The sequence below is a fragment of the Leptonychotes weddellii genome, chromosome 6, assembly GCF_054177405.1.
Source record: "Leptonychotes weddellii isolate Sample4059 chromosome 6, ASM5417740v2, whole genome shotgun sequence".
Classification (NCBI taxonomy): Eukaryota; Metazoa; Chordata; class Mammalia; order Carnivora; family Phocidae; genus Leptonychotes; species Leptonychotes weddellii.
The window spans coordinates 52,235,598-52,263,522 of NC_138374.1; the positions used below are offsets into that span (position 1 = coordinate 52,235,598).

The 27,925-nt window shown below is 35.2% G+C and overlaps 1 protein-coding gene across 3 annotated transcripts; it reads left to right on the plus strand.

The window, feature by feature from the left end:
- Window positions 1-17: 17 nt before the first annotated feature.
- LOC145722213 (putative E3 ubiquitin-protein ligase HERC4) lies at window positions 18-27,925 on the plus strand. 3 transcript variants are annotated; one of them, XR_014146314.1, is made up of 5 exons: window positions 18-397; window positions 2,173-2,477; window positions 6,954-7,066; window positions 7,172-7,304; window positions 12,888-22,441. XR_014146314.1 is itself a non-coding variant. In XM_081824168.1 (3 exons), exons 2-3 carry the CDS (start codon window positions 2,252-2,254, stop codon window positions 27,671-27,673), a joined length of 390 nt encoding a protein of 129 aa, XP_081680294.1. In that variant the 5' UTR covers window positions 22-397; window positions 2,173-2,251; the 3' UTR covers window positions 27,674-27,925. The 3 variants fall into 3 exon arrangements, 2 of the variants coding, with proteins under 2 accessions (XP_081680294.1, XP_081680295.1); XM_081824168.1 differs by lacking the exons at window positions 6,954-7,066; window positions 7,172-7,304; window positions 12,888-22,441 and adding an exon at window positions 27,510-27,925 and having other exon boundaries at window positions 22-397; XM_081824169.1 differs by lacking the exons at window positions 18-397; window positions 6,954-7,066; window positions 7,172-7,304; window positions 12,888-22,441 and adding exons at window positions 508-877; window positions 27,510-27,925.

Below are 27,925 nucleotides of genomic sequence, written 5' to 3' on the forward strand. Positions count from 1 at the left end.
CCTGCCCCTCCCCCTCCTCCTCCCCGCTTAGCTACCTTCCCCCTCTCCCTTTTCCTCCCCAGTCTCTTCCCCAACTCTCCCCACCCCTCGCGCTCTCCGCCCCGCTTGCCTCCTGTCCTTCCCCGCCCGCTCCATCCGGGTCGCTGACGGTTGTCTCTGGACTGGACAGCGGTGGCTGCTGCTTTTCTGTAAGGTACCCGGTAAAGTTTCACAGGAGCCGGGGAGGGGAGCAGCGGGGCAGCGGCACCGACGCCGGAGGAGCCCTGGTGTTCGCCGCCACTGGCCGAAGAAGGAGGGTCCAGGAGCTGGAGACCTGCCTTAGCTGCCGCGCTGCCTCGCTCTCTGGGGAGGCGCCGCCCCCCCGTCGCCCTGGGCTTCCCCTACCTGGAGAGGCTGGGTGAGTTGTTGCCCCGGTGGGTTCGGGGGCGTGTGACGGCGTTAGGGAGGGGGCAGGCCGGGCTGGGCGGATACAGGCCGGCTTGGCGCTGGGTGCTTTCTCAGCGCTTCCTCGGGGTGGGGGGCGGGGGACGAGGACTGTGTTGGTGCTCTCTGGCCGGGCGGCTGGAATGTCGCACCTCCTTGGGGAAGGGCCTCCCTTCGACTGAGGGCTGCCGAAGTGCGGAGCCTTGTCGACTGGCCTCTGCGGCTGCTGCGAGCGGGCGGCTGCCGTAGTTGACTGGTCGGCCCGCGGGGTTGGGTGTGTGCAGACGATTTCTCTCTCCTGGTTCCCCTGGGCTGATCTGAGTGCATGTTCAGGGAATGATGGGAATAAAGTGCTTCTCATTCCCCTACCTGTTGCTGGCGAGAGGACGCCTTTCCCATACCTTCTGACTTTTTAAAGAAAAGGATGGTTAAACCTCATGCGCTGAAATCGGAGGTATTTTTCTGTCGTCTATTCTTTAAAAAAAAAAAAATACGGTTAGACAATGCAGAACTCTTGGGAACCATAGAGTTCCGATGTCCCAAAAGAATAAAATCAGACTTCTCTGAATGGATAGGTCATGGAATGGACAGCTTTGGCAATTGCTAGCCGGAACGTAGGAAAGTTGGGTTTTGAAACTTCTCAGGTTCTGTGTAAGGAATGTGGGTGACTACAACGGGAATAAGGCTGACTTCCTGTAATTGTTATTTAGTAACGTGATGTATTTAAAAGTCTGTGTGGGTTTGCATGAAGTGGACTCTTTGATACGTGTCTTTACAAGGGAAGAAATATTCAGTGTACTGGAAAGTTCTACAGATTTCGCCACCAATCAGTGTCCCATCCCCCATTCCTATTCTTGAAAAATCGGCAGTGGTAGGGTTATTTGCATTTTTTTCCCATTTCCAAATACTTGTCACAGAGGCATAGATCGATACAGATTGCCCAGGAGAAATATTTTTCAGTCACGGTTACCATTCGTAATAGAAAATGTTGAATTTGGGGGAGCATCTTGATACTTAAACTGCGTATTTTGTTTTGTGAGTATATAATTATGTACGGTGACTTAGTTTTAAAATTAAATAAGTAGTGAGGTTGGAGTGTTACTGTTTTGATTTGTAAAATACATCTTTGGAGGCGATTGTCTTAAGATTGAGGTTTGGCGAGAGAGAACCATACTTTTCTCCAGGGCCTATTCGTATGAATACTTGGAAGATCATTTAAATTGTGGGAAATTTAGTTTCCATTATTGGTTTTATTTCTGTTACAAGTAAGAACTTCAGTTGTTTGCTGATACAGAGGTAGGTATTAAAAGGTTTAATTATGATTTGAGGGAGATTGCAAGGTTTTATGTTTGTGTAGTTGGGAGAATTTTTCACTGTGTATATACTTGATTTTGGGGGTAGTGGATAGATGTTTTATTTCTTGCTCAGAATAAAATGATTTAAAGTGAAGCAAAAATTAAGTTGATCAAAGTTCTTAATGTTTCCATTAGATTAGTCTAACATAAGGTAGCAAAAAGTCAAAACTAGTTAATATGTTTTAAATTTTGCAAAGAATTTGAGTGAAATTTTCTGTAAATGTTTGTGTATTTTTAAAAATTGAACTGATGGGTTTCTTAAACTGGATGATACTTATATAGTAAAATAGATCTCATGTTTACTATGTAGTAATTATTGTAGCATAGCACTTGAAAGAGCAGTTATACATCATGTTTCCTTTGAAGTCATATTAACTTTTTTGTATCTCCTCAGACATAGGTATACCTCCAAATTTCCAGTGTTTCAGAAGGAAGTTTTTTATTGAAACTGGAAGACCAAAAGAATTACAAACATGTTGTGCTGGGGAAATGCATCTTTTGGACAGCTAGGTTTGGGTGGAATTGATGAAGAAATTGTACTAGAGCCCAGAAAAAGTGACTTTTTTATAAATAAAAAGGTCCGAGATGTGGGATGTGGACTCAGACATACAGTATTTGTTCTGGATGATGGAACAGTGTACACATGTGGATGTAATGATCTAGGACAGCTAGGTCATGAAAAATCCAGAAAGAAACCAGGTAAGTTGAAAAATTTTTGTTTGCTCTTTCTAATAATTATATCATGTAAGTTTGAAATGTCAAATAATTTCTCTAGTCCTAAACCCATATTTTTTTTTTTATCAAGCTTTAAAAGCAAACTAGGAGTTAAATATATCCTTTACATTTGTATGCTTCTAAGTACTTGATTATTTTGTGGTTTCTATTATTTTAAACTACTGTTGTTATAAACCCTTATTGTATGAAGCTTTGGTTTCAGAATTTTATGGTGTTGTAAAACAATAGAGAAAACCAGCATGCCGTGTGGATACCTTTTCTTTCGGACAGAGTATATAGGTATAGAGCATATAGAATGTAGGTCCTGTGTAATAAGTACTATTCAGCTACCTTGGCAAGTTTTAAATGCATAATTTATTGTGTTGTTTTCCATACATCAGAAATAAAAGTAAATAAGATGGAAACTTGCCTAAAATATATCCTAATTTTTCTTTTGTTCTCCCTATTGTAGTATATGAAATACAGAATTTTATTTGGTTTAGTTTGAAATATCTTTTATTCCCCTAATTTCATACTTTCAAGTAGCTGCACTAGCTATTAAAAGTTTGTGACTATGATATGTCCTGATTTTGTAGTAGCCATATAAGCCAAATGTAAAATAATCTTTAGTGTAATGAGAATTTTGAGGAATTTGTTCTCATGTCATGTTCTCTTCCTGGATATAGACAGATTTTAAAAATAAGATATTACCAAACTTAGAAATATTGTTATGTGAATTTTGCTTTCAATTATGATTACTAAAAGTTAATTCTTAAGATGGTAAAATCAGATAAGACTGCAGCTGTACTGATTTATAGTTTCTTCTTTTAACTCAAATTAATGGCACTTAAGTATTTTCTATGGAATTATTTTTCTTTACCACTTCATTATTTAAGTGGTTTCTATTGTTAGTCTACTTTTGAGAGATTAATGTAGATATAAAATAGTAAGAAATTAAATATTAAAGCATGTTATTCATCTTTCATACCATCTCACCACCATGCCAGACCTCACCTTTCTAACTTGTAAATACTGTATAGTTTTCATCCTTTCTTTGTTGGTAGGGTCTTAATCTTTATCCTTCTGCCTTAATTTGTAATTTAAGTCTTTCGGATGAATGGTAACAATCCTTAATACAGTAGGTTTAATTATTGCAGAACTCAAGGTAAAGTGGCAGCTGTCTTGTACTCTACCTCACTAAGAACATTTTATGGAATCTTATCAGAATTTCATAATCTTAGGTATTGAGGTTGTCATGTGTAGACATGAATGTAATTTATTGATATATATTTGCTATCACTGCTTCAGAAGCAGATGTATCCTTTACCTTTTTTGCTTAGCTTGGAATGCTGCCTCAAGTTGAGATTTTCATGGTTTTGGGGCTGTTGCCTTTTTTATACTTAATATGCTCCACAGAAATAATTGAACAAATCTCTGTATTGCTTTAGTAATTTCTGAGAGGCTACAGAACAAGTAAAAGTACAAAGCCAGCACATAGGAATTGCCAGTATAGTTACTGAAATTTACTAAAGTTTAAATTTTTTAAATCTTACTAAGCATCTGTTTTGTGTCCAGGACAAGGGTAGACACTGTGCCACTGTGCATTAGTAGTATGTGTCTTTAACAGCTTTTAACTCTGTAGGTAAGATTCTCAGAAACTTAACTAGCCAGGAGAGGTTTTTTTTGTGGTCATGTTGACATTGTGATGATTGCATTGTGACATTTATATACCGTATTGATTCATCTTGGAAGCATTATTTGGTACTATAAAGTTGGGAGGGTGGGTTTACCTAATTTACAATACCTCTTCAGGATTGCCTTATTGTCCAGGGTACACTTATGGACTAGAAAAATGAAAAAGGCATGAACTTTGTCTTTGAAAAATTTGGAGCCTGGGTTGGGAGTTAAGGCATACATAAGTGAAATAGCTGGAGAGGATTGAAGGTTGACATGATATGATATGTCCCTTGAAACTGGGAAGTTTTAATGATGGGAAATGTCATTGTGGGGTAGATTAAAGATTTCTGGGAGAAAATGAAGTCTTAATTTTAATTCAACCCCTGATCACATAAATAGCCAGAAAATAAATCTGGAGCTGAAATAGTTTAGTTTTAAAGGAGAAGAGCCTGATCTTGAGAAAAGCTTTTTACTGGAAGTCCAGGTTCAATGACACATTGAAGTATATCTGAGTTACAGAGGTAGGAGAAAGTAAAAGTTCAAAAGGAGGTAGTTCTCTGATAGGGACTTTTCTTTTAACCTCAGTTTTGACTTAAGGTGTTAGAGTGGAAACTTCTGATGTTTTTAACTAGAATTATTTCCCTTGGGAATAATTCTTCAGTGATTTAAATGTATTCCTTCCTCAACTTTTTTTTTTTTTTAATTTGTGAGTTTTTGAGGACTGAATTAGGAGGTAAGGAGTTCTTATATAACTGGTTTTAAAGTTTTCTGTTAATTGAGTGAGTCTGATTGAATTTCTAGGACCATATAATAAACATAATTCATTTCATCAGAGCTTTAAACTGACAGCATACAGAAAGGAGGGAGCTAGGAATTGTTTCCTTGTAGATAACGGCTTTATAAGCATACTAAATATTCTATAATAAGGAGTGAAAGAGAAACAGGTCGCTTCATTCATTAAGGATAAGCTATTTTTTTTTTTTAAGATTTTTTTTTAAAATTTTATTTATTTGACATAGAGACAGAGAGAGAGGGAACACAAGCAGGGGGAGTAGGAGAGGGAGAAGCAGGCTTCCAGCCAAGCAGGGAGCCCGATGCGGGGCTCCATCCCAGGACGCTGGGATCATGACCTGAGCTGAAGGCAGACGCTTAACTGTCTGAGCCACCCAGGCGCCCCAAGGATAAGCTATTCTTGAGAGTTATCATAACCTACTGGAGGACTCAGGCTTACAGTGTAGTAAATAGATTCAGCCTATGGCCTATTGGGAGAGGTTTCCATTCTGAAAATTTTAGGAACCACAAAGGAAAGGTTCAGTGATATCCTTTATTATACACCAAAAGTACAGATTGTGTCCATGTTCATCTCCGTTCTCTTGTATATGTATGCCCCTTGCTATCACTGCTAGCTCTTTCTGATTATTTCCAGAGGCGTGAACATCTTTTTCACTCTCGTGTATGTATTTTTCCTTCATAAGAATTTTTCAAAACTCTTTTTTAGCTAGTGGCTCTTAGTTTCTTAATTCATAGCTAACAGATAAATATATCTGATCTTTAATATGCTAGACCAGTCCATCTGAATAAATTGTTTTATTTTTATATTTCCTTCCAAATTCACTTCTGAAGATTTTAAGATAATGTATAGGAAGTGTACTTTTTTTTTTAACAAGATCATTTATTCAGTGTATATTCAATCATAGGTATTATTTGGTAACCATGGTCTTAATGTTTTGCACATCTGTTTCCATTTATTTCATGTTAGAACTAGTACTAAATATTTTATGACCATGAATTTGTAAAATAATGTGATATAGTCCTCTTAAAAATGATTGTTTTGATAGTTTTTCATGGTTTACAGAGTTCTTTCAGTTAGATTATCTCATTTAATCCTCACAACAGTCTTGTATGGTAGCTAGGGCAGGTGTTACAGTCCCCATTTTACAAATGAGGAAAACTGAAGTAAAATGAGATTAAAAGACTAACAATTAGTAGGCTAGCAAATGTTAAGGGAGCTCTCTAAATGCTGTGGTTTTACCTTTATCCCATGAAGGTTTTCACCTGCCATATTTAAAAGATAAAAGAGTGTTTATTCACCTAGGAGGAAACTAGTTTCCATCAGTATTTTAATGTCATTCTGAGGGTTAAAAAAAAAAAACTCAAAATTTTACTCTTTTATAACTAATGTTATACAGTGAAGATGTATTTTATTATCTCCTCCCTTCTCATGTATAAATTCAGAAGGAAGTCATTTTAGGAACTGTATAAGAAGGTTCAGAGTCCTATTTTCAAGATGTAATATCATGCCAACATAAACTAAAAATACAAATATATGTATTTCATTCCTTAACTGAAGACTAACTTGATTAGCGAAGTCAGCAGCCGATAAAATTGTCAGTAGTATAAAATTTGTTGTAGCTTATGCTCAACTCTTCTACAGAAGTTGTGAAGATGATGAGCATTGATTCTTTTTGCTATATCTCTAAATGGTGATTTCTACTCTTGAGTCAGTCCATTGAAAGCATTTTGGTCACATAGCAGTAATTACTTGCTTGCCTTTTTGCTACATCATTTTCTGACTTGCTCTCTGTTCATAAAACATAAATCTATAAATGAACTTCTTAAAATATAGTTGAAATTTAAAAAGTAATATAGGAAAAAAATGTATAAATATGTGAAATAAAATTGTTCACTTAAGAGAAGATTAAAATTACCAGATTATCCCACATGTTTCTTATTGAACCAAAGCATATAATACCAAAGAAGCTTATTATGTTTTATAATTCCTAGTTTTCATGATATCTTCTAAGGATGAGAAAGATGTGGATGATATGAAGACTTGAAAAAAGTAATTACTTGGGTCAGGAATGGAGGCTTGCTTTGGACACTTTACTTTGAGGAAGGTTAGTGCCCAAGAATCACAGTGTCAAGGGTAGGGAAAAAAAAATCATAATGCAAACAGATGACTACTGTTAGAGAGATGTATAATAATACTTTACTTTGTGTAGGACCCTACATCTGAGGAATTTCAAGAGCATTACACAATAACTCATGGTTCCTTTCAAAATGCTTGTGACACAATTTGCAAGAATTATCCTCATCTTAGGGGATAAATTTACGGAGAAATGGCAGCACAAGTTGGTAAGTAACTTGTCAAAACAGCAGGTGACTGGTGAACACCTATAAATTGAATCTGAAAATTTAAGTCTACCAGTCTCCTACCTTATTCACTAAATTGTTCTTATGTTTAGAATTATTTACAGTAATATCTTTTATTTGAGGCAGATCAAATACTAATTTGTTTCTTTGCCATTTTATGTGATGGCCTATTGAAATAAATCATTATTTTACCAAGATGCTTGCTTGTGTTACCACTTTGGTACTTCATTATAACCTTGTGTGGTATGAGGCATATTTAAACAAAAAATTATGGTAATACCCAGTCTTTTCTCTTTTTCTGTTATATATCATATTCTATTTCCCTTTGTTGTCTAATGCTTTGCTGTGCTACTATCCGAGATCCATAGTAACTGCCAGGTGTGATTGATTTGGTGTCAACATTGGAACTTGGATTAGTTATATTGTATTAAGCCTGCCATGTAGCTCTTTATAGGATGCATTGGTTTGATTCATGCTTTATAAAATCTTTAATCCATAAAGAAGACAATAATAGATGCCTAATCTGAGCAGTCTAACAAATAGAGGCTTCTTTAGAGGATTTAGAACCAATTAGTTTTTTGTTCGTCTTTGGTATATTGGTGTTTTTTATCTGATTGGTAGTGAACCACTTACTTTCCTTGAAAGAATAGGAGTATGGTAGATTTCAGTTTCCCGGTTTGGGGAGTTAGAAGGAATCCTTGTTGTAGGTGAAAGCTTAGGTGGTCTAGTTTCCATCATCTCCTTAGTAAGTGTTCTTAGGGTTCTTTGTTCCCAATATGTCATACAAATGTGTAGTACTATTAAAGCTCATTTCTTACAGACCCCATGTACTTTTAAAATTGCTTTGAAGAAATAAGTCTCACTTCATAGATATTTAGTTTTCCTAGACTAGAAAGCGTATCAGGTACTTGGATGTATATCAGGTATAGGTACATACATAGTAAAGAAAACCTAATAGAGGACATGTATTCATTTATTGTTATAAGGGCTTTTTTGTGCTAGGATTGTGTTAGTGAATAGAAAAGTGGGAAGCACTAACAAAGAAACCATATTAAAGAGCCCATGATTTATCTCCTTTCACCTTCTATGGATCTTTTTCATGCTGATGGAATTAAGAAGACAATAATTATTTATTAAGATACAGAATTATCTTAATGAATTGTGATAGTTACTTTACATGCAATAAAAATCTGTGCTGTGTATAAATGTGTTTTTGGAATTATTGTTATTAAGAAGGGAAGTTTCTTGAATATTGGTGGCTCAGTCTTCAAACCATAATATTTTATTTGCATGGAATTTTTCTTTTTTCTTCAGTTCCACGATGGCAGAAGTTTAGCTTAGCTTTTGTTGGCCTTATAGAAAATGTTCTAGAGTCCTTTAATGTGTTTTTGACATTATTTTAAAATATCCTAATTATTTCCTTATTAATATCTGAGTTTAGTTTCATTTTTTTCCTTTGCTAAGTGTCCTGCTACTCTGAAATAACACATTTTTAGTTCATAGTTTTTTTCTAAAAGTATTTCATGTTTTTGGTAGAGAATTTGAAAAATACAGGCAAGTAAAATTCAACCATAATACCATCATTTGTAGATAAACACTATTGTCATTTAACACTTCTTCTATACTCATATATGTTTGTGATCACAGACTGAGAGTATATTCTTATATCTCAATTTTTTGTTCCAGTAATAATTAAATAATAATTATTTCCCCATGTTTTAAAATATTGTTTAGGGTTATCGTTAATGATAGTTTAACACTTCATCATTTAAACGTACCAAAATTTGTGTTCTCCTATTTTTGGAACTGATTTCCAGATTTTTATTATAAATTATGATACCATGCATGTTTATGTCAATTTAGTCTTTATTTGCATCTCTGTTAATTTCTTTAGGAAAGAGAATATCTTTAATTTTAGCAAATCTAGAAGAAATGATAACTGAATTTATTTAAACAAAATTAAGCATAGTTGTGCCTCGCCCTACAAAGTTGATAAGCTAAGAAGATATTTGTAAATGAAAGTGTTTTGTTTTTTTTTTTAAAGATTTTATTTATTTGACAGAGAGAGACACAGCGAGAGAGGGAACACAAGCAGGGGCAGTGGGAGAGGGAGAAGCAGGCTCCCCGCCGAGCAGGGAGCCCGATGCGGGGCTCCATCCCAGGACCCTGGGATAATGACCTGAGCCGAAGGCAGAGCCTTAACGACTGAGCCACCCAGGTGGCCCTGTAAATGAAAGTTTTTAAAAATGTATTCATATAACAAGCTTTGAGTATAATAGATGAATATCATTTAAAGATCTGGAAAGGAAGATAAAACAAGTGCAGAAATAAATAGAAATGCATATAAATGTGCTAAGTGTTATAAGATGCATAAACAGATTACTGCGTACAGAGGAATATTGTAACCATTTGGAATGGAGTGTATTGTAGGTGAGTTTCTCTAGGGAAGATAGTATATGAACTGGAAGGATACATAGTATTTCAAGGAGGAAAGAATGAAGAGAGATGCTTTATAGGTAAAGCAGCTGAAATGGCAATAGGCAAATTGGAGGCCTGTTAAGGGAATAGTAGTCCAGTTAACTCAGATGTCTGAGAATGTGAGCAAGAAGGTTAGAAAGGTAAAATTGATCTCAGATTATAGAATTAATCAAATTAGGGAGCTTGAATTTGGTGGATATCCACTGATAGTTTCTAATGAGAATTATCAGGTTTTTATAAAGGAGGGGAGAGAATTTAGAGGTAAAGAAATCAATTAGGCTGTAATGATGGCCCTTTAATACAAGGGAGCAGTTAGATTAAGGAGAGATTAGGGAGGCAGAAAGAACTGACAGGCTTTGGTAACCAGCTACTTTGGTAACAGTAAGGTAAAGGGGGGGGAGCCAGGTGTGATCCGAGGTTGAATTAGTATTTAATAGAAGTGTGGACTCCAGGAAGAAGAGGAATGTTAATTGTCCTATTTTAGGAGGAGAGAAAAGATATGGTGGGGTGAATTTTGTTTTGAACTTGTTAACAGTATTTAGTGATCAGTAAGAAATTCAGTACTGTTAAGTGGGGAGAAAGATCAGTGCTAAAGGCATGAGATGTTTTATTTCCTCTTCAGTACAAAGTAGGCTAACATTTCAACTGTAAATTTCTCCCTGATTCCAGCCTACTTACTTGAGTAATTAACAATCTGTTAACAGTACTTATTTTTGTGTTTTGTGGGGACTGTTTAAAGTACCTGGTGATGTAACACCTTTGTAAAATTGAAACATTTATTTGCCAGGTACCATCTGATACCCCACTCATTTGAATTTTATTAAGAGGTTCATTTGTTTATTTTTGGTTAACTGACACAAACTTGTTACTTAATTATGCCTGACTTTATGACTTTCTTCCCGGTTTTACTGGAAACAAAGTTTTTGAAGTCACAAGATGCAATCACTAGAAGTTACTTTTGATTCCACTGAGAGCTGAAATAATTGTTACTATATATTGTGTATGTGTTGGCATGTAGGCAAGAGCCCCTAGAAAATGTGTCCTCAGATATGCTGTTGTTTCTGTGAAAGGGAAATGGGAATGGGGAAGGAACAACATAAGGCTATAAAGGAGCAGAATTAGGAGCATCTAAAAACAATGGCAGGAAAGTTTAGCTGCTTTACCTGTTTTGAAGAAGCTTGTGATTTTTTTTTTTTTTTTTTGAGTGTGGCATGATGAAAGTAAAGTAGAGCTTAGATTGCTTCCCACAATTGGTCCCAAGTATTTATTAATTAGTGCATGTATACTTTCTGATTTTTGATCCAGGTATTGCTTATCTATAGATTTCATAACTGGGCATTCTAACAGAAATGGACATAATGGACCTAAACTTATCTTCTGGAGAGTAATTACATAAAAGCCTGACAGATTGGTGTTACATCTGTCCGAACATCGCTCTATTTCTACACTGAGTTGGGGAGTTGAGTAAGCCTCTGCAACTGGAAATATGGAGGAAAGGGAACACATTAGAAGTTGGTATTACAATGTAAAGGGAGAAGAAAGATACAAACCTCATAACTGGAGAGAAGTTTAACAAGAAATAATATTTGGAATATATTATTTAGATACTGGGACACTGATATTTAAAAAATAATAATGGTAACTACCATTATGTGCCAGGCACTGAGCTAAATCTTTTATACATTATCCCGGAATCATAAAACCACCCTGCAAAGTACATATTGGTTCAATCTTGCTGGTGAGGGAAGTAAAACTTCAAGAGGCTAAAAACTTGCCCCAAATCAAAATTAAAATGTAATGGAAACAAGAACCAATTAGATGTTAACAATGAAAGGAAAGACACCATTTATAATAGCAAGGGAAAGATAAAATGACCCAGGAATAACCTAAGAAATGTGCAAGACCTATTTGAAGAAGACTTGAAAGCACTTCTGAGGAACACAAAAATTTTAGACAAATGGAAACCATGTTTGTTAAGTAGGAATACTAATCTAAGTAAATCTGTCCATTTTCTCTATAATTTGTCAACTTAAGGTGATCCTAATAAAAATACCAAGTGGTTTTTTTTTTTTTGAAGAAACTAGATAAATGGATTCTCTAGTTCTTATGAAAAAATAAAGAAACCAGGAAAACACTGAAAAATAAGAGCAGAAATATGTAACATTTTATTTCATTTTTTTAAAGATTTTTTTAAAAAAGGTTTTATTTATTAGAGAGAAAACGAGAGAGAGCATGAGAGTGGGGTAAGGGGTAGAGGGAGAAGCAGACTCCCTGCTGAGCAGCGAGCTCGATGAAGGGCTTGATCCTGGGACTCTGGGATCATGACCTGAGCCAAAGGCAGACACTTAACCGACTAAGGCACCCAGGTGCCGCAATATGTAAAATATTTTAAAGTCTTAATAGTTAAAACTGCCTCACAAATAGACATATTAAACAGAATATAAAGCCCAGACATAGACTTAAATCACCTCAAATCAGTGGGAAAAATTAAAGTGGGGCTGTTAATAAATGATCTTGGAATAAGCAGGAGCATCATCTAGGGAACAAAAAAAATTGGATTACTACCTCACGCCATGTATATATTCGGATAAATTGCAAGTGAATCAAATATTTAAATGTAAAGACTGTAATGATAAATGCGCTCAAAGAAAACATGGACAAATTTGTTCATTAGAGTCTTTCTGACTGAACTGTGAAGAGGCACAGAAAAGTAAACTGAAAAAAGTTTTGTTAGGTAGAAATCACTATAAACAAGTTAAAAGACAAATGGGAAAATATTTGACTCAGTCAAAATGCTAATTTCCCATATATAAAGCACTCCTAGAAATTGGCAAGGTGAAAACAGTCCAGTAGCAACATGGTCACGGGATATGAACAGGCAGTTCACAAAAAGGGAAATACAAATGACTCTTAAATGAATACTCTTCAGCTTCATTCGTATTAAGAGAAATGCAGAAGACTACACTGAGGTACCATTTTTTTACATAACAGGTTAGCAAAAATCCTTAACTTTGATAATAGAATAGCTCCTTCAATCCCAAACCAGAGTTACTTTCTGAGGTTTTAGTTACCCATGGTCATCTGCAGGTCCAGAAGCAGATGGTCCTGATGTCAGGAGGTCAGTAGTCATCTAATGCTATCACACAGTGCCTACATCATTCACCTCACTTCATCTCATCGGTAGGCATTTTATCATCTTGTATCTTCACAGAAGGGTGAGTACATTACAATAAGATGTTTTGAGAGAGGGTGAGACCACATAACTTTTCTGACAGTATGTTATAATCTATTTTATTACTGTTAATCTCTTACTGTGCCTAATTTATAAATTAAACATTATGTATGTATAGAGAAAACAGTATATACAGTATTCATTACTATCCATGGTTTCAAAATGGAATCCACTGGGCCTCGGGATGTATCCTCTGGGAATAAGGGGAGGGGACTGCTATATCCTCTATGGTGAGGCTGTCACTAAACAAGTGTTCATAGGTGGTTAGTGTAAATTGGTTAACACTAGGAGGGTATTTTGCAAACATATGTTATAATTGCAAATGCACATACCCTTTCTTCAAGAAGCACAGGAATATAGCTCTTGCTCTGATAGCTCCATTTGTACTTGTACAAAATGACTCATTGACATATTACTACAACATTGTTTATAATTGCAAAACATTAGAAACAACCTTGTGATTGTTGGGAACTGGTAAAATAAATTGTCATCTGTTCAATCAATGTGATGTAATACTATGTAATTGAGAAAAGAATAAAGGAGTTTTTTGTGTACTAATATGTAAAGATCTCTAAGATACATCATTAAAAAGAGCAAGGTATAGAACATTTTATAGAAAACTATGTTTTAGATAAAATAAGAAAAAATTTATATTTGCATTTGCCTGTAGATATACTTAAAAAACCCTGGAGAGATACATACATCTAATAATAGTGGTTACCTTGGTGTAGAAGTAAGATAAGGGATGAGAACTAGGTTGGTAGCGGATAATGAATGGTAGACCTAGATTTTCACTGCATACTCTTTTTAAAAAAAAAATAATGTAAATATACTATCTATTATTTTTAAATAGGCTCTGGAATTAGAGTGCTTGGATACAAATTCTGATTCTGTTACTTCTTATTGTGTTATCTTGGGCACATCTCATAGCCTTTCTATGCCTAAGTATTTCTGTTAGGATAATCATGCCACATTCTTAGGGTGGTTGTAATGATTAAATGAGATAACACATAAAGTGAAAAGAACAGTGCCTGGCATGTGGTGAGTGTTCTAAATGTTTCTTAAAACTGCCATTAATATTAGAGTGGGAATTTAATTTTAGGTCAGCCTTACACTGAAGTGGGCTATATGCTGTTTCCATATTTGCCTTTAGATAGACAGTGCACATTTTTTTTTTTTATGACTGAACTTCAGGCATTGATTCCACAAACATGTCTTCCTACTATGTCCCAGATACTGCGTTAAGCATGAAAATACTTCTGTCTTCTGTTACCTTGTTGGAGCTCATATTATGACAAATTTTCAAAAGTACACCAAAATTTCAAAAAAATGTATGTTTGTGATGTTTAGAGGTAATGCTGTATTGGAGCAAGATAGAAAATGAATTGGATTCCTTTACCATCAGGCTTAAGAGATACAGTGGATACAGAAAAATAAAAGAATTAAAGATCCCTTTTTATTTCCTGTGAGAAGATATAAATGTTAGAAGTTAATCATTTATTTTAAAAAATTTATTTAATGATGAATAATTAGAAGATGTCTTTGTCCATTTAGACTGCTATAACAAAATTAGTATAGTCTGGGTGGCTTAAATAACACATATATATTTTTCATGGTTCTTTAGGCTGGGGAGTCCAAGGTCAAGGTGCTAGCAGATTTGGTATCTGGAAAAGACCTGCTTCTTGGTTCATAGAGGGCCATTGTCTCACTGTGTATCTTCACATGGCATGAGGGATCTCTCTGGGAAAGAGCACTAATCTCATTCATGAGGGCACCACCTCCATGACCTAATGACCTACCAAAATCCCTACCCCCTAATACCATCACATTGGGGCTTAGGATTTCAGTATATGAAGTTTAGGGAGATACAGACATTCAGTGTATAACAGAAGGTGTAGTTTGAGGAACATAGACACTTGAATAAATTCAGCTTATTCACACTTTTAAATTCTGCTCCTCCTAGAATGATAGGCTAAAATAATGCATTTGGTTACACCTTTCTACTCTTACTTTGCATTTGTAATTATTTTAATGACAATGTGCCTAAATTTATTTGCATAGTATATAAAGATGCTGTTAATAATTAGGGTATCCACTGTTTATATGGTGTTTGACTATAGGAAAGAGAAAATCAAGAAAGACAACTATAGATATTTCTGAAAATTTAAAACTGATAAAATGTGGAGAAAAAGGAATATTTTAAATGGAAACACTTGTAAGTTAGCTATCTCCATCTCTCCAAAACAAACTACAAAAACAACTCTTCCTTGTTTATTAATGTTTCTTGAACTCACTTAGGTTCAAACCTTAGATTCACCTTAGGCTCCGCTTCCCGAGCCCATAACACGGACATTGACTCAGTTGCCAAATCTTTTTTCTTTTTTTTTTTAAGATTTTATTCATTTATTTGACAGAGAGAAACACAGTGAGAGAGGCAACACAAGCAGGGGGAGTGGGAGAGGGAGAAGCAGGCTTCCCGCTGAGCAGGGAGTCCGATGTGGGGCTCGATCCCAGGACCCTGGGATCATGACCCGAGCTGAAGGCAGATACTTAATGGCGGAGCCACCCAGGCGCCCCTCAGTTGCCAAATCTTACTGATTGTTTTTTTAGTAACTCTCCTGTCTTTTTTTTTTTTTTTCTAATGGCTAAATATTTGACGTTGAACTAGTTATTTTAAACTCTCTGGCCCTTAGGGTCCTCCTATCTCAAGCTGAAATTCTTTGTTTTCATTCTAGTTAGACTATTACTATCTATGCAAAAACTGTGGCAATAGCTTTCCTACTGATCTCCCTGCTCTAGTTCATCCTTGTAATTTGGGTTATTCTTTCTACAGCATATTTCCATTTCTGTCTCTTGAATATTGCCCAGCTGAAGGACTATCCTACATCTCCATGGTTACTTTTGTAAGAACTGCAAGTCAGATATTTTGTGCAGTATCAAGCGCAGTTACCTAGCATTCAGTAAATTAATTAAGTTGCATTTCTGTCTTCCTATTGTGTAAAATTATTTAGGTAAAAATCTTCTCTACCATGTCAGTTCCTGAAGGGTAGAAACTTCTATATATATTTGTCACTATAGTGACAACACTGGTACACACAGAGGGGACCGAGGAGTTTGTTGAATAAACACATGATCAGTGCATTTTATTGGATGTACCATAGGAAGAGAAGAAAATTACAGACTTTTTTTTAAAAGATTTTATTTATTTATTTGACAAAGTGAGAGTACACAAGCCGGGGGAGTGGCAGAGGAGAAGCAGGCTCCCTACTGAGCAGGGAACCCGAAGCGGGCTTTATCCCAGGACCCTGGGATCATGACCTGAGCTGAAGGCAGACGCTAAACCAACTGAGCCACCCAGGTGCCCCCAAAATTATAGACTCTTAACTTGATGGCCATCAGTGATATTATAACCAAAATTGTAAAATTTTAAATTGTAAGAATGTACATGTTGGGTATAGTATGGTAAAGTCAGTGTGGCCATAAGAGGAAACAAGAATGAGGTTGGAAGAAGTTTATTATATTCAGGTCCCAGAGAGAGGGAGTCACATGCCACACAGCCATAGGGGAGAACACTAGGGTAGTTAAGAGGCAGAAGACAAGAGCACAGGGGAGATCTTAGATCATGGTCTTCATTGGCATTTCCTTGGGAAAGGCATCCTGGGCAGAATAAACAGTTTGGATGGGCTAATTTGGTTAATTCCTCCAGGCTTTGGGCTGTGGGGTTGGTTTTTAGTTTCCTGGTACCTGGGCCTGGGGTGATTTAGGGTAAGGGAAATATTGGCTTGGTGTGTGAGAGACAAGGAGATAGGGACTGGTGGTATGCCTATGAAAGGCATGCTTGTGGGCAAGTTGTTTTCTTTAGGAATTAGCTAGCCCTGGGAAGGGCCATCTCTTCTGGGGTCTGTAAGCCTCCTGCTCCCCAAATGTCAGCCTCAAGAATACAGAAAACAAGAAAATATAATTAATGTAATTGACCCTTTGATGAATGGATGTCAAATATACAAAGAATCTAAGAAAACAAAAACTCTGGTAGTATATTCTGAGGGTTCATTCTTGCTTGTCTTAAAAAGAAAGCAAAGCAACTATTTGATATTATATTTATGTTGGGGTCTTTGTATATCAACTTGTTTTCAAAGCAGTTAATTTCAGTGGTTCCCAGACATCCAGAAAAGACTTTTCTTTTTTTAAAGATTTTATTTATTTACTTATTTAGTGCAGGTGGGGGAGGGAGGGGCAGAGGGAGATGGAGAGAGAGAATCTCAAGAAGACTCCAAGCTGAGCACCGAGCCTGTCGTGGGGCTTGATCTCATGACCCTGAGACCATGACTTGAGCCAAAATCAAGAGTTGGACACTCAACTGGCTGATCTACCCAGGCGCCCCCAGAAAGGACTTTTCTAAAGAAAAAATGTTATGAAGCCCTAAATATAAAATTTTAAGTGTATTTTGAAAATATTAAAACATAACCTTGTTGGGGTGCCTGGGTGGCTCATTTGTTAAGCGTCTGCCTTTGGCTCAGGTCATGATCCCAGGGTCCTGAGATTGAGCCCCGCGTCGGGCTCCCTGCTCCGCAGGAAGCCCGCTTCTCCCTCTCCCACTCCCCCTGCTTGTGTTCCCTCTCTTGCCGTCTCTCTATCTGATAAATAAATAAAATCTTTAAAAAACAACAATAAAAACATAACCTTGTTATTTAAATACTAACAAAAGGATGGCAGTTCAATAAATAGGGAAATTTTTATATCTTAGTACCTTTATATCTTAGTACCTTTATCTGTGAAGTAGGGATGATGGTACACCTGTCTCATGGTGTTATGAGGATTAAATGAGATTAAATAAAGTGCTTAACACTGTGCCATAAACTCTTGATGTATGCTAACTCTGCACCTGTATGTATAGAATGCATAAAAGGGGTACAAACTTGTAAACATCTGTTATAAAGAATTTTGTAATTTAATTCTATCTCCATAAGAACATTATTTTATTGTGAGCTGTCAGCTAAGACATGTAAATTACTTTATGTTAACTTTAGATTTTATCCGGGAACTCATTAAAATGTTTTGGTGACTACCGGTTATACCATTCCGAATTCCTATTGGTGGTAATTTTAGATAATAAACATTTTCATTTAGTTTTTGTTTTAGTTTTTATTTAGTTTAGATGTTTAGTTTTATTAATTTGTTTTATTATCATTATATGCATTGTATTACAGATCCTTTAAAAAATGTCAGTAAGCAGTAATTTCACTTTAAGAATAGAGAAGTATATGCCTTGAGTGAAGTAGCCTTTTGGTTATAAATCTCTGTAACAAAATTAGCACTATGGTTATTTAAAGGGGGGGGAAAAGCACTCTGAATTATTTATTGGTGCCATTCGCTATTCCCAAGTAATTAAGGTCTTCATCTTTAAAAAGTCAAAATCATAAAATGCATCAACTACACATACAGTTCTTTAAACAGTTAAAGAACAATAGAAAAAGAAAAAGCCACTTATAGATAACCAGTGTTGACAATTTAGTATTTTTCAGTATTTTCTCTGCATATATGTTAGGGCTGTGTGTGACATGCTTTTAAATAAGAATGAGGTTATACGGTACTTTTTAAATTTCATAGTATGGTATTGTGTAAACTTTAAATTTTTAGAGATGGATTTTTTCCATTGCTCTAGTTAGAGTTTTGAGTAATTCAGAGAGAAGGGAAAAGGAAACCTATATTTATAGCAACTAATGAGGCATGGTAGGACAGGATTTTGAAACTTAAACTCTGGCAGAATTAAACTTTTAGTAAGAAGTTGAAATGGTGTTTTTTAAAATTAGCTATTGAGCAAAGTTTATTCCTTGAGACCTCAGTTTTTTGTTACCAAATTGCTGTGCTTGTTGCTATTCATAACAGTATTGTTTTTTAGACCTTTTTATAAACTTGAATATCAGCAAAGATTTTTGTTCTCTGTATAAAACATTGATAGTTGTTCAGCCTTTGTTGGAATTTATTTATTTATTTATTTTTAAATATGTGTAGAAGTTCCTTAAACTCATTGACCACATTAAGAGCTAAGATTAATTGTGGACTGGGATCATGGTTGGTAATTGTACTTTTATACCAGCTAGTCCCTGATTTATGAATGAATTATGTAGGGCCCTCTCCTAGCTTCTGGTAGTTTGCTGTCAGTCTTAGGCATTCCTTCACATGGTATTCTCCTTGTGTGACTGTGACCAAAATTCCCCTTCTAAGGATTAGAGGCCTACTCTACTCCCATATGACCTCATCTTTTTTTTTTTTTTAAATTAACATACAATGTATTATTTGTTTCAGGGGTACAAGTCTGTCCCATATGACTTTAACTTAACTAACTATATCCTCAATGACCCTGTTTCCAAGTAAGGTTGCATTCTGAGTTACTGAGGATTAGGACTTAAACATATACATTTTGGGAGAACACAAATCATCCTATAACAAGATTTTGAGGTCTGTAGGTGAAAGAGAATACGGAGTAACATGATAATGTTCATATTTTCCTTCAAATTAGCTGTTTTAGAATTTTGAATAAGAAGCAGGTTTTAAGAGATGCTAGTTGTGAATATGTTACTAATGGTGTTTCTGTAGTATGTATTATCTTTTGTAGTATGTATTATCTGGATCTATTAGATCCAGAAGGCAATACATTCTTTTTTTTTAGAAGACAATGCATTCTTTACTGTTAGTATTTTTTATTTGTGAGATTCTCAGAGCATATTATTGATTATATCTTTTTTTAAACATTCATTTATTTGAGAAAGCGTGCACATGCCAGTGGGAGGGGAGCAGAGGGAGAGAATCTTCAAGCTTACTCCCTCTTGAACGTGGGCTTGCCCCTCAGGGCTTGATCTCATGACCTGAGCTGAAACCAAGAGTCAGATGCTTCATGGACTGAGCCACCCAGGCACCCCTTGATGATTATATCTTAGTATCAGGTTTAAACCCTGGTTAGCAAAAAGACTACTAATAGACCATCTTGTGTATTTTGTGATTGGTTGTCTAAGAAGAAGTGTATATGTATACTGTTACTAAATCAACCTAGGTCGTAGTCGGTTAATACAGGGCATTTTATGGTCATTCCTGGACACACATATGCAGAGCTGCAAAATAGTTGAGTCTCCTGGTGTGCACACTCCCAGCTGAGGTTCAGCAAAACAGTGCTCTGCTTTCTTGTTTCAGCTCTCATACTGTAAACCAGTATCCTTTTTGCAGTACATTTAGGTCCCACATATTTTACATTTTTGTACTTTTGTTGGTGATTTCACTGTTTAAAATGGCCTCTGAGTATAGTACTGTAGTGCTATCTGGTGTTCTAAGCACAGGAAGGCTGTGATATGCCCTACTAGATAATACATTGAAGCATGAGTTACAGTGCTGGTGGCTGTGAATTTAATGTTAGTGAATCAACAATATATATTAATTATAAGATGTCTTTAAGCAGAAACACACATTAATTAAACAAGGTTATGTGTTGATCAGTTCATGAAAATGTAATCAGAGGCTTGCAGGAGCCTAACCCTGTATTTTCCCTGGGGGTAGTGTTTCAGTATTCGCTAAATAAGTATTTTTGGTGACTTTATAAAATAACTTTTGGCCAATAATAAGAATTGATTGTATTCTCAAGTAGACTAAAATAAACAGACTAAAATTGTAAGTGGAACAATGGTGGGGTTTCCTAGAAGAATGGTGCCATGAAATAAGTCATCAACATTTAACATCGTTTTCTTCATATGTTGTGCAGTTTTGTATTAGTTTTTAAGAAAATAAGTCTCGAGTCACTGTCTTTGTAGCTTTTATTTCTCTTTTGCACAAATTGCAAAATTGAGAATGCAAGATTTTTTATTTCTATCCATAATGACAAAATTGGGAGGAAGATGTTTCACAATTACTAGACAAATCTCAAGGTGAATGTAGATCATCACTGTATGATGATATGAAATTGATCATTTAAGTGAACTCTTTAAACAAATTTAACAATTTGTTTTAACAAATTGTGTGAACAATTTAAACAAATGAGTCTGGAGATAATATTCTACATGAACTCTTTTCACAATTTCAAGAATTGATGAATATATTTCTTAGGACCCAAAGGAAATAGGATGTTTTTATCCAGTTAGTTATTGAATAGGAAGGATTTTATCATGTAACATTTTGCAGCAAGAACCTGGATCTATCCTATATTGCTAAAAGGATGTGCAGCAGTATTCTTCTTTTACAGTGTTTGTGCAACAAAATTTATTTGACACAGTTTATGAACAAATGCTGAAGTCAGATATACATCCAGAGGTAATTGGGAGGAAATAGATGATATTGAAAAACTGTCATTAGGTTGAACATTTTAATTGGTTTTTATAAGTCTAAAAGAGACTGTATTTACATGTATGGAGTAAAGATGATGGCCTTTTCCTCCTTACTAAAATGATGCACCACTAGTTTTCAAAAATACTGCATTTTAACAATGTAAGTATAAGGACAACCAGAAGTAATGATGATTTAGGACTTCTTAGAGATGTATTTAGAATATATCTGCTATCAGTATTTACAAGATAGATATGTTACATCTCTCTTGTTCTTTATCTTTTCTGTTTTGGCTTCTGTCTCTGAATAATGTATTTTTTTTCTTTCTCAAGGCAATCTCCACCACTTGTTTTCTTTGCCCTTTTGTGCCTCCCCAAACTAAATGTTCTTGTGAGCCATAAATACTGATAGGAACACAGTGTTACTTTTCTCAAACTTTTTGTATGAGCATTTGAAGCATAAAAAAGGTGGAAAGAATAACACAATGACCAACAGTTAACACCACATATTTTATCTGTTTTATATTTTTTTAAAGAGATAACTATGATTATGTGCCATTATTAAAACTTTAGCATCAAGTTTAACATCATACGTTCATAATTCCAACCTTTTCTTGTAGCCTCTCTTTATAAAAGGAATCAACTGTTTAATGGGCTTGCTTGGCAACTTTTCTTTTGCTTTCTGTCCTCTAAATATATTCATACTTACCCTAATTCAAGTGAATTTAATTCCCACTTATTCCTCCTTTTTCTCTATTATAACTTGGCTTTGAAAGGCAAATGTAGCTTGATGATTAAAACTTAATAGCATAGTACCTGGTACATAGTAAATAATAAATGTTAGCTGTTGGGTTTGGTATGCATTCTGTTTTCTTTCTCACACATGGCATCATTGAGTTGGGCTTCTAGTGAATTTTTTTTGTTTTACTGGGTTCATTTATTCCTCCTTCATTCTGGCTTATCATTGACTCTTTTCTGGTGATCTTGTTTTAAGCATGCAACCATCTAATTTCATTAGATGTGAAATGTCGCAGTATACCACTGATCTGACTTTCTAGTATCCTAGGGATGGGGGTAGGGTTGAGGCTATTCGTTTTGATGAGCCATTGGGAAAAACTTAAGTAATTTTAAAGATTTGTACAAGAAGTTATGGGTTTTGTGTGTTTGTTGTCTGAGAAGCCTATATTAAATGCTATTCCCGGGACATAAAACTGTTATTATGTTTCTTTAATAATGTATTTCTGAAGTAGTTACCCATTCTCAAAATAGATATCTCAGTAATTTGGTGGGACAAAAATTCTGCAAGAACCAAGATTATTTGTCTTGAGCTTTTAGTATGTAGAAAAAATTAAAGAGTTCACATCAGTTTTAAAATGAAAATGTTGGTTTAACACGTGGCTTTAACTGTTTTCTCTAATATTGTATTTAATTTTTATTTTTTTGTTTGGAATAGACAGTATATACTGCACATGGTTCAAAAATCAATAAATACACATTGGGAAGTTTTGCCCTTGCATTTGACTACTGTATTTCCCCCTCTACCTGCATCACCTATAAATATGTTTATTAGTTTTTTTGTATATCATTTCAAAATTTCTTTATGTGGATCTAAGTAAGTATGAATATACTTATTCTTATCTCTTATACAAAAGTAGCAAATCATATAGTATTCCACATCTTGATATTTTTTTTTCTCTTTGCTAATATACCCTTGAGGTCTTTCTATATCAGTATGTAGAGTTTCCTCATTATTATTATTATTTTGTTTGTGGAGCATAGTATTCCAGTGTGTAGATGGAATCCTTTATTGATGGATATTTGGAACATTTCGAGTCTTTTCTTATATACAGTGCTGCAAATACAATACATACGTTCGCACATACAAACAGAAACACATACACACATGTGTATTTGTACTCTACCTTCCTGGGTTCTCTAGCTGGACTTGTCTAGACAAAAGGCAGATTAACAAGAGAAAAACAAAACAAGTTTATTAACACATGCGTTGCGCTTACACATGGGACCTCAACACGTGTGTTAATAAACTTGTAATGAGTAATTCAGGTGGTAGAACATGGGCTTACAGAGAACAAAAGAACAAAAGAAAAAAAGAAAAAAAGAATTTTTTTTTAAAGATTTTTTATTTATTCATAGAAGATAAAGAGAGACAGGCAGAGGGAGAAGCAGGCTCCCCGCTGAGCAGGCAGCCCGATGTGGGACTCAATCCCAGGACTCTGGGATCATGACCTGAGCCAAAGGCAGACGCTTAACTGTCTGAGCCACCCAGGTGCCCAAGAACAGTAAATTTTTAGAGAAGTAACAGCAAAAAGGATTGAGTTTTGGGGTGGCATGGCAAATTGTGGGAAGGTAAATAGGTGGGGAAACTAACGGAAGATAAGGGCTAGTTAGGAAAGTTTGTTATGTAGGTTTTCCTGGCGCCATCTCTGAGCTGGTAAGGGTTTAGAGTTGTCTCTGGTGATTAACTTCTGTTCTTCCTGGTAGAGAGGGAAGGGGTGGACACCTTTACATATTTATGTCCTGCTTTTAGGCAAATAGGGAGAGGGCAGAGAGCTTTTCTTGTATCTATTTCTACTTAATGTCTTTGAGCTCAAAATAATCCTATGCCGAAGTACTTAGGTGTATCTGTAGGATATTTTTGTGGAAATGGAATTCCAGAAGGTAAATGCGTATGTTTTGTTAGGTATTGCCACATTCCTCTCCATAAAGAGTGTTCTGTTTCGCAGTTCTATTATCAGTATATAAGAGTGCTTTTTTCTCCAACCTATTATTACCAAACTTTTGGATTTTTATGAAAATAGTATTTTGGTGTGTGAGTTTTATTATAATCATAAACTTTTTAAATTAATAAACTATTTTTTAGAGTGGTTTTAGGTTCACAGCAAAATTTAGCAGAGTACAGAGTTCCCGTATATCTCATCCCCACACATGCACAATCTCCCCCACTATCCACAGCCTATACACAGTGGTACATTTACCACCATTAACAAACCTACATTGACATCATCCAAAGTCCATGGTTTCATTAGGGTTCACTCTTTGTGTTGTACAATCTATGGGTTTTGACAAATGCCTAATGACATGTAGTATTATTGTACAGAATGGTAATGATATCATACAGAATAGTTTTATTTACTACCCTAAAATACTCTGTGCTTTGTCTAATCATTCCTCTCTTCCCCCTAACCTCCAGCAACCACTAAACTTTTTACTGTCTCCAGAGTTTTGCCTTTTCCAGAATGTCATGTATTTGGAATCATACAGAGTGTAACCTTTTCAGATTGGCTTCTTTTACTTAGTAATATGCATTTAAGTGTCCTCCATGTCTTTTCATGGCTTGATAGCTTATTCCTTTTTATGGCTGAATAATAGTCTATCATCTGGATGTACCACGGTTTATTCACTATTAAAGGACATCTTGGTTGCTTCCAAGTTTTAGCAATTGTGAATAAAGTTGCTGTAAACATCTTTATGTAGATTTTTGTGTTGACATAAGTTTTCAGCTCCTTTGGGTGAATATCAAGGATTGTGATTACTTGATCATATAATAAGAGTATGTTTAGTTTTGTAAGAAACTACCAAACGTTTGTCTTCAAAAGTGGCTCTATCCTTTTACATGCCCACCAGCAGTGAATGAGAGTTTCTGTTGCTCTCTATCCTTTCCAGCAATTTGGGCCATTTTAATAAGGTGTATAGTGGTATCTCATTTTAATTTGAAATTCCCTGATGACATATAAAGGAAAACATCCTTTCATAGGCTTACTTGCCATCTGTGTATCTTCCTTGGTGAGGTGTCTGTTCAGTTCTTTTGCCTATTTTTTAATTGGGCTGTTTATTTTCTTATTGTTGAGTTTTAAAAGAGTTTTTGTATATTTTGGATAATAGTCCTTTATTAGAGCTATCTTTTGCAAATATTTTCTCCCATTCTGTGGCTTTTCTTCTCATTCTCTTGATAAATGTAAACCTTGATGCTTAAAGGTTAACCCATATGGAAAAGTATAAAATTATAAGTGGTTTTATAAATTTTCTAAGTGAACATATTATTGGCTTCCAAATGTAGTTTGGATTTGGAGTTCTCTCATCAATGAGGTTGAGCGTCTTTTCATTATGATAAAGGGCCATTTCTGTTTCTTTTTCTGTGAACTATCAGTTGACATCTTTTGTCCATTTTTCATTGAATTACTGGTCTTCTTTTTTTTTTTTCCCCCAACTACATCTTTAAAAATTGGGGAGATTATTTCTTTGAGGTATGAATAACATTTTCCCCCCTGTTTTTCCTATTAGTCTTTTCACTTTGTTTTTAGTTTGTTTTGGTATAAGAATTTTCTCAAATGGCTACATGGAATCTCTTCCTCTTTCCTCAGCTGAGGATTTAGTGTTTAAGTGTTACCGTCTTCCAGAATTCTTCCTAGGTTTAAAACCTTCAAGGTTTTAAAAGTATCTCATGTTCCCATGGTGCCTTTTGTTACCTTTATCTTAGCATTTAATCACAGTCCTTATCTCACCTGTTTTTCTGTAGACTGTAAACCCTTTGAGGGCTAGAAATGTTTTATTCTCATTGTGTCTCCAGTCTTTGGAGCAGAAGGGTATACAGTAAATACTAGTGTTTGGTATGAATGATTATTGTTTCTTTGTTTCTTGGATTTTGGTGCCTTTGATTTTATAGCCATTGCTATCTAATTTAAGTACTCTTCATTAGCTATTGAACTGATCAGTCTTGTCATCTTGTCATTTTCTGCTCTTTTCTATATTTCCTTTGAGGATAGTCTTGGAGATACATTGACTTATTTCTGGGCCCTGTGTGAAAGAGAACAGATCTTTTGAGTGTTTTACTTCTTTATTCATAATTAAGATTTATGGTAATGTTTTGATGTAAATAAATGATGTCATACTTGTAAGTCCTTTTTCTTGATTTTTTTGGGGAGGACAATGTGTTATATCTTGTTCTCTTGTTTGCTTGTTTTGTATATTCCTACAATATAATTTCATTAAAAACATATACACAAAATATATACAGATAGCAAAAGATTAGTATAATGAACTTCCACATACTGTTCACCAGCTTCACGAGTTACTAACTCAGTACTTAAAGGTAAGTACTTTAAATAATATCATTAAAGTTGTATAGATTCTTAGAGGCTATCTCGGGCTAACCTCCCACCCCAAAATGCAGGCTAGTAATCCAGATAGAATGTGAATTTCTCTAACCATAGGGATTTAAACTTTTTTGATGCAGTTGGTTTCTTTACTAACAGCTGCATTTCTACATTGAGCTAAAGTGTGCTTCAGAAGAAACCCTGATTGATTCAGTTTAACAGCTCTTCAACAGGCTTTCAGTTTATTGAAAACAGAAATTATAGTTTTATTAGTAAGCTAAAAAAAGGTTCATTTCAAATGACATCTTAAAAAAAAACATGTAGTAGTAGAGTAGTAACTGATAGATGTTACACATCTTAAGTAGACTAAGGAAACAATTTCACTTTCTTTGCTGGTTTGTCAGTGGCTAAATAGGACCAGTATTTTGAATTATTTTCTGGTTTAAAACTTGAATATATTTTAACCACATATGGGGTTTTTATATCTTTGATGTTAAAATGGCAGTCCATAAACTAAAACCTGTTCGTTATGGTTACATTGCCTTTCAATTCCCTCCTCAGCATATCTAGTAGATGCTTTATTTATGAGATCTGTAAAGAATTTGCTTTTCTATCAGAAATTGCCAATTCAGATTATTTCATTAATTTCAGAATCACTCCATAGTAGTATATGTCAATTATGATTTCATTATTAAATAATTTGGCCCAGGATATTTAAATAACTCCCTTTTCAGCTGGACTCTTCTGTTACTGGTAATGGCTTTGAATGAAGAGCACTTTCTGAGAGAAACTTTATAAACCTTTAACTTCTTCCCCAAAATGTTCAAGTCGCTTAATATTTTGAGTCACTTATACCCTAGGATGCATATCTGTATTTATCACAATGAGAATTTTATATGGCACATACTTGTTAAATTTTTCAGAGTAACTAGTGTTTTACTTAGTCTGTATTTTATCATTTTCTTAAGCTTTTTTTTTTTGTACAAGATGAAGACTGTTTTATTCTCATTGGTAGTTCAAAACTAGAATGTAATGTCTCTCTTCTTGGTTTCTGTAGAGCAGGTTGTTGCCCTGGATGCCCAAAATATCGTAGCTGTTTCATGTGGAGAAGCTCATACATTAGCACTAAATGACAAGGGCCAGGTGTATGCGTGGGGTCTCGATTCTGATGGACAGCTTGGCCTGCTAGGATCAGAGGAATGTATCAGAGTACCCAGGTAACAAAGGTGACCAAAAAGAGGTCTTTAACAATTTTTTATAATAAATTTGTTTTCTAAATTATTCTGCTTGCTGTGGGCAAGTAAGAGTTGACATCTAATTATTTCTCCCTTTTAAGTTCTTAAGGACGTTTACTACGTAGGTTCTTGCCGTTAATTTGGGCTGAGTGCTATTTTTTATGTACTACATATTTTCCTCTAAATTATTTATGTTTGTAAAGAAAAGGGATGGGGAATATGTACTTTACTATAACTA